This window comes from Polypterus senegalus, chromosome 1, assembly GCF_016835505.1.
Source record: "Polypterus senegalus isolate Bchr_013 chromosome 1, ASM1683550v1, whole genome shotgun sequence".
Lineage (NCBI taxonomy): Eukaryota > Metazoa > Chordata > Cladistia > Polypteriformes > Polypteridae > Polypterus > Polypterus senegalus.
Genome location: NC_053154.1, coordinates 284,137,056 through 284,144,681, shown reverse-complemented (window position 1 = coordinate 284,144,681; position 7,626 = coordinate 284,137,056). Strand labels below are relative to the sequence as shown.

The window sequence follows — 7,626 nt, the reverse complement described above, 5'->3', positions numbered from 1 at the left end:
AAAAGTTTGGACACACCTCCTCATTCAATGTGTTTTCTTTATTTTCATGACCATTTACAGCACTCCATCACTCTCCTTCTTGGTCAAATAGCTCTTACACAGCCTGGAGGTGTGTTTGGGGTCATTGTCCTGTTGAAAAATAAATGATCGTCCAACTAACCTGACTTCTGCACAGCACAACTGCTGGTCCCAACCACATTGATAAAGCAAGAAATTCCACTAAATAACCCTGATAAGGCACACCTGTGAAGTGTAAACCATTTCAGGTGACTACCTGTTGAAGCTCATCGAGAGAACGCCAAGAGTGTGCAAAGCAGTAATCAGAGCAAAGGGTGGCTATTTTGAAGAAACTAGAATAGAAAACATGTTTTCAGTTATTTCACCTTTTTTTGTTAAGTACATAACTCCACATGTGTTCATTCATAGTTCTGATGCCTTCAGTGAGAATCTACCAATGTAAATGGTCATGAAAATAAAGAAAACACATTAAACTTGTATCCCGCATTAGTCGTGGGCATGACAAACGCCAGCGGCAGCCTGTCTATGAACTTAATTTAAACTTTAGGCTTACACCGTGCTTTGTTTCCGAAGTAGCTGCAGTCATGAATATGCTTGTATGCGTCACTGTGCATGACAAATTACAGTGGTAGCGTGTCTGTAAACTTAATTTAAATTTACTGTTTACACCGTGCTTTGTTTCCGCAGTAGCTGCACTTATGAATATGCTTGTATGTGTCAATTTCTCACTTCTTATTGTTTCGCTGCCTTCTCAATTGTATAATGCATGTTTTCTTCAGCGCTTTTTGGAGCTCTTCCATGTTTTCTACGTACTGCGCTCACAGTCAGTTCACGTGATTACTTGGGAGGCGTGATAATGTCACACGAAACTCCGCCCCCACGGCCAGCGAGCTGAACTCCATTACAGTATATGGAGAAAAATAGTCGGTGAGGGCTTTTCCTTTTATTAGTATAGATTTATATGCCAAAACTGCATTTAATTTCCCTAACTACTCTTTTGATTTTAGAGCATGTATATCAACAATCAAGCAGTCGATGTAGAACCACTCATACACTAGACAATTACATAGTGCTTTATTTATAGAAGAAAATACATAAATTATTAATGGGCCTGCTTTCGATCACATTTTAAAGTTAACATTTACATACTGTAAGTAAGGATCAACTGAACATCATAGCAGAGTGAATTAGATGAATTGTGAGACAAAGTGTTATAGGATTATAGAATCATGATTAATACAGTTGCTATGAAAAGACTGAATAATATTGCAATTATGGCCGAGTTGGTTAAAATAAGAGAGAGAAGGTTTTAAACACGTTTATTGGACAAAGTAAATGACTATGTCATTCAGAATGCTGCATGTTGTGGTAAGTGCTGCCAGAAAACTGGGAACCCAGAACACTTTTTAATGCTATTTATTCCCTGTATGAATGCATTGAGAGCTGTGTCCCAATATTTACTGTTACGTTTAACTTTTTTTTGTCATATTCTGTCAAGACTGTGTTTTTGTCACCGTCCCTGTTTGTGGTTTTCATGGACAGGATATCAAGGCACAATGAATGATGTGCAAAGTCCAGTTAGGAGGGCTGGGGATTGCATTGTTAACAGTGCTGATAAGCTGCATCAGCCTGGGATGATTTCCTCTCTGAGTCAGCAGCAGTATGAGCTTGCATTCTGACACTCAAATGAGTAGCTTCAGTTCTAGCTGCAGCGGAGCCTACATAAAGGACAGCAAGCTACCTTAAAAAAGAAATGAAAAGAGCAGTAATCCATTGAATTGACACTGGCAATGCTATATTAGAATAACGTTCATTCCCAGGCAAATGCAAAAATCTGTTCTGCTATACTATTATTTAGTGAAACACTGCAACCACCAAAGGACTGTATTAAAATACAGTATATTTCAACATGCATTACATCAAATTTTCAATACTATATATAGAAAAACCAATGCATATTCATTCAGTAAGTGGTGCACTGTACAACTGTTACTTATCAGCCAACACTGTACACATTCATGGTTTCAATCCAAGAAGTAGAATATAATTATTTTGGCAACTGTAGTCCTGAATGTTTTTCCAATCCTTTTTCATTGAACAAGTGCTAAATCATATTGTACTAAATTAATCAATGTGATTCATAATGATGTTGGTAATGACTGTTCCAATACAGCACAAGTCCACACAGCTTTTAAATTACATCATAGAAAATTTTCACTTTGGTTCCTTAAAAAGGCTCTGTCCTTTAGCATCAAGGGTGGAACTAAAAAGTCCTGTCTGCACATACTGAGTGTGTGCAAATGTATGGCTAGAATACTGTGGGGTCAAAGTGCCTGCCTGAGCAAACAGAAAGCAGGCTAATGGTGCCAGGCACCTAGAACTCCAAAAAGATATTTTTCTAGAAAAGAAATTGCATTCAGCATATGATTAAAACTGATAGATAATACATTCTGACTACCATGTTGAATTGTAAATATCTGCATATCTAAACATTTGTACAAACAAACAAACAAGCTGAGTAACATTATAGAACATAACATATTGCAATAAAATGTGTGTTTGTATGAAATATTTTTTTCTTTTTTGATTTATTACAGGGGATAACAATATATATCGTGCATTGGTAAAGGATGTGACTGTAAATGGAAAAGTAAAGGTATATTTCGTAGATTATGGAAACATAAGTGAATTGGCAATTGGTGATGTTTTCCCAATCTCGTCCAAACATTTGAAACTTCCGTTTCAAGCAATTAAATGCTGGCTGTCAGGTACACTAGTCCTTTATTTAAATAATGTTTTGCATGTAATTATTCAGAAAAAAACTGCCTTAACAGTATATCTACTACTAAGTGCTGTATATGATAATACCATGTTTTCTTTTTACGTAAACATTTTTGTCACCTAGGAATTAAACCATTGCATATGGATTGGACAAATGAAGCCATTGACAGGTTTAAGACCCTTACAATTGGAATAAAACCTCAAGTAACAGTTGTATCTGTAAATGAACATGGCTTTGGAGTTGAGATGAAATGGAAAGATAGGAATATTGCTGACATTCTGGTGATGGAAAATCTAGTAGCACTAGAGAATACACAGGAGACAGTACAATTTAGAGACACAGGTATATCAGTTCCTTTACACAAGGATATGCAATGTGTGTTGCACTTCTATTTTTAGATTTCAAAAGGCTAAAACCTCCTAGTGTTTGTAGCAGTAATTGCTTTGTTTATTTGTTTTGACAGGTAGGCTGATCAGATCATTCTTAATAGGATGACAATGACTAGTGCTATAAATTTAATTATTTTTAAAATAAAATTTCCCTTTTATACACTGGTTGCTCATTAATAAATAAAATTTGATCAGCTCATCCTTGATTGTTGTTGTCTTTGGTCCCGGCTATAACGAGTTCATTGTTATTTTGTTCAAGCTTTATAAAAACTGTCTAATATTTCTGTTATATATTGCCTTCTTGAAATATTCTACATAGGTTGTTCATTCTGGGACCATTGGAAGACAATAGGACTACCTGTTAATGAGACTTCACAGCTCTTTGTTGTAGAAGTAATTAGCCCCAGTTTGTTTTATGCATGTAAGGATAGTGAGAAAGGTGAGTGAAGCTTAAAGGCATAACCAGTTTTACAATTTAATGAATGTTTTATCCTTTAAATACTCAAGATCAATTTTAAGTAGTAATTTCTCTACCTTTTTGGTGTTGCGTCCCACTTTTTCCCAGAGTTTGCGTTTTCAGGCCCACTTGGTGATTCAGGTGCTCTTCTGTGATGGGGTTGGGGGGGGTTTGGAGGAATTGAATGCAATTCTCGAAGTGGTGACCCATTTGCAACCCACTACAGTTATCAACAATACAAACTTGCTGCAGCCTTTCAACCCAGTGGTTGAGAAATATTGATTTAAAGGATTCATATGTACTATATAGTTTATTTTGGTATATTAATCCTTCATTGTTTATGAACAGGGAATTATCACATAATTAACTAGTTTTCTTACATTAATTCTTTGAATATTTCTTTAAATCATATGTACATCTTATAGCAATGGTTTTGCTTATAAGGGTGTGAATCTGTACATTGTTTTGTGATGAGCAAAGGAACTGATTTTTTTTTTTAAAGTCTGCTGCTTTCAAAATGACTTTGTCCCATGCTTTCCTGATTTTACATAGAACCAACATCAGTTCTGCCTACTCCCATCCATTGTGTAACAGGTGTTATCTGCTTCTACCGGCATAGTAAAGTTATTGTTTCACTTGATTGTGGTTGATATCCTTTGTCTTGCTCCACATTTAACATTGTCTTACCTGGTTTATCTAGTTCCAGGTTGTGGGTTGCTGGATCCTATCTCCTCACCTTTGGCTGCAAGGCTGAAACCAACACAACCACACTCGATTAAGGCTAATTTGGGATTGCCAGTTAAGCAAGTCACCGCATTGTTTGGGAATAAGGGGAAATAATGGACTCCCCAGAATATAACCTATATAGGTGCAGGGTGAACATAAAAATTCCATCTAGGAAACTGATGTGAGATTAGAATCCAGTCACTACCCATAGATCAGGTATTGGCAAACTATGATACATGTGCCTTATCCAGTTCATCACACAGGCACAATCGGCCAACTGTTTTCTTGTAGAAGTAGGTAGTATTCCGGCACTCATGAGTTCTTAACAAGGTAATACCACAGTTTGCTGGTACAAGCATTATTAAGTTGCCATGTGATGCAATGCAAAAGTAATTCAATAAACCAAACTTTTACCATATGAATAGTCACTGTCCGCAGTATTGTAAGTATGTATGGATTAACATGCTTACCTGCATTGAACTTGCATGTGTGTTTTTAAAAATATGACTTTGCACATGTTTAATGTTATCGGCAAGTGATCTTCTTAGCAGTGGCATCCTTGAAGGAGAAGCTTCACAGCCACCTCCGGGTCTTTGCACAAATCAGAAACAGCACCACTTACTAATGTGAAAAAAGGAGGTTAGGCGGAGAGCAGTTTTTTGGTAGCAGATTGACTAAAATGGAGTATTCCTGTGCTTCAGCCGATGTATCTGGTAAGACAAGGACTGAAATGCACCTACCGGCAGCAACATTCTGATCGTTCCATCAGTAAATTTGTGTATGTTTCGTCATCGAGTCAGAAGAGGAAAATAGTTAATGGCTTTCCATGTAGACCCATTTCAGTTTTGGTACTGTGTTGTTAATTTATCGGTTTTTCTATGCCTCAAACCTTATAATGATTGGAGTCAATTGCAAGAAGCAAAACATGTTAATTTTCCTAATTTTAAGAATCGGGGTTAAGACAGAAGTGAGGATTTAATACAGCTCAGATTACCATTCTTTGTTAATTTAAATCTTGATTTTAAGGACTTTGGACACCAAACAGATTTTTGAAATCTTTTCATGTCATTTAGCTGTTAATGGACAATATTTCAGAAGTCTTGCAGCTGCAAGTAACTGAAGTCTAGTACAGTAGTGAACTTTAAAGTAAGGTCTCAATAGTTTTTTGCTTTATTTCTACAAACTGGATTAATTTGTTACCAAAGCATTATTATTTGGCAGGTCTTTTCAAAAATGAAAATTTCTGAAAGCAAGTATAGAAGTGAACTAACAGATACAAATCTTTGAAATGAATGAATTGCTGTGAAGACCAGATTCTTTTCCCTTCATTTTAATAGCCTTGTTTCAGAATTTACTTATATATCACATTTTCTTACAAATAATGTAGCTCAAAGTACTTTAGATAGATAGATAGATAGATACTTTATTAATCCCAAGGGGAAATTCACATAATCCAGCAGCAGTATACTGATACAAAAAAAAAAATACAAACACAATATTAAATTAAATAGTAATGAAAATGAAAAAATAAAAATAAAAAAGCAGACAATAACTTTGAGTAATGTTAGCATTTACTCCCCCGGGTGGAATTGATGAGTCGCATAGTTTGTGGGAGGAATGATCTCCTCAGTCTGTTAGTGGAGCAGGACAGTGACAAAAGTCTGTCACTGAAGCTACTCCTCTGCCTGGAAATGACACTGTTCAGTGGATGCAGTGGATTCTTCATGATTGACAGGAGTTTGCTTAGTGCCCGTCGCTCTGCCACAGATGTTAAACTGTCCAACTTTACTCCTACAATAAAGCCTGCCTTCTTAACAAGTTTGTCCAGGCCATGACTTTACATGATGAAAAAATAGAAAACAGGACAAAGTAAGATAACACTAACTAACATAGAATAAAAGTAAGGTCCGATGGCCAAGGAGGACAGAAAAAAAACAAAAAAAAAAACACTCCAGACGGCTCGAGAAAAAATCACATCTGCAGGGGTTCCAGGCCATGAGACCACCCAGCCCCCTCCAGGCATTCTACCTAACGTAAATGATCAGTCCTCATTGTATTCAGTGTTCTCGTGGAAGGACTTGATGATGACGGTCATGCGGACTTCTGGCCTTTAATCCATCAATGTAGGGACATCACGGTGCTTTGATTAGGTGGTGGCACCCCAGAAAACTGGAAAAAGAACGGAAGAGAGATTAGGGATTAGTACGGATTTTGGAGCCACCATGAATATTGATGATAATAAATTCAATATACAGAGCATCAGGTTTAAACTAAAATGAAGTTATGAGAAAGCAAGGTTAAAGTAATGTATTTTTAGCAGTTTTTTGAAAAGTCCTCCACTGTATTAGCCTGGTGAATTCCTATTGGCAGGCTATTCCAGATTTTAGGCGCGTAACAGCAGAATGCCGCCTCACCATTTCTTTTAAGTTTAGCTCTTGGAATTCTAAGCAGACACTAATTTGAAGATCTAAGGTTACAATTTGGAATGTAAGGTGTCAGACATTCCGAAATATAAGATGGAGCGAGATTATTTAAGGCTTTGTGAACTATAAGCAGTATTTTATTAATGAAGATGATGGTTAGAATGAAAACCTGCAGTCACTATGGCCCTCCAGGACTGGAGTTTGACACCCGTGGTTTAATGGGATTTTTTCTGCTTGGTATATTTTTTGTTTAAAATAAGGAAGCAGTTTTTTTCATGTTGATAAATAAATGTGCTTCGGTGTATCATGTTCAATGTATTGGCATTGCAGCTAAATGTAGTGAGCCACAGCACAGTGACAATGTTTGCTCCATGTTTGGTTGTAAAAAAAAATATTTTGTTGCCTTAGAGCAGAGCATTAATTCCAAAAACGCTGATTTTCTGCTTATTTTTCGAAGCAGTAAATATTGAATGTTGCAACCCATGTTCATGGTGTTGGGCTCAAATGATTTTGTAAAATGTACTCTAGATACAAGGTCATATTTGTTTTTGGTGTTGTGATAAAAAGGACGTTTTGTGTAATTTGAATGGAAACTGTCTGTCATAGCACATCCATTTTGCTCTAAAATAGATAGGTCATCCACAATTTTTTAGATTGTTTTGTGCCATCTTATTCAAATGCCATGATATTAAAGTAGAATAAAAGTAGAAATTTAAAGTAGAAGTTTCTTTTTCTCATTGCTTTTTTAGATAAATGTAACTTAAACTCCATAAAACCTTTGCCAATCACCATGCTTTATAGCAAATATCTTGATAGCATCCACACATTTTT

General features: G+C 36.2%; 1 protein-coding gene across 1 annotated transcript in view; it reads left to right on the top strand.

Moving 5' to 3' along the window:
* The window catches only part of tdrd1 (tudor domain containing 1), a 136,154-nt gene that overhangs the window by 104,490 nt on the left and 24,038 nt on the right, over positions 1-7,626 (top strand). The window contains exons 18-20 of the mRNA XM_039775925.1: positions 2,616-2,786; positions 2,924-3,142; positions 3,509-3,628. Of these exons, the coding sequence (XP_039631859.1) occupies positions 2,616-2,786; positions 2,924-3,142; positions 3,509-3,628 (510 nt within the window). The remainder of the gene's footprint in view (positions 1-2,615; positions 2,787-2,923; positions 3,143-3,508; positions 3,629-7,626) is intronic.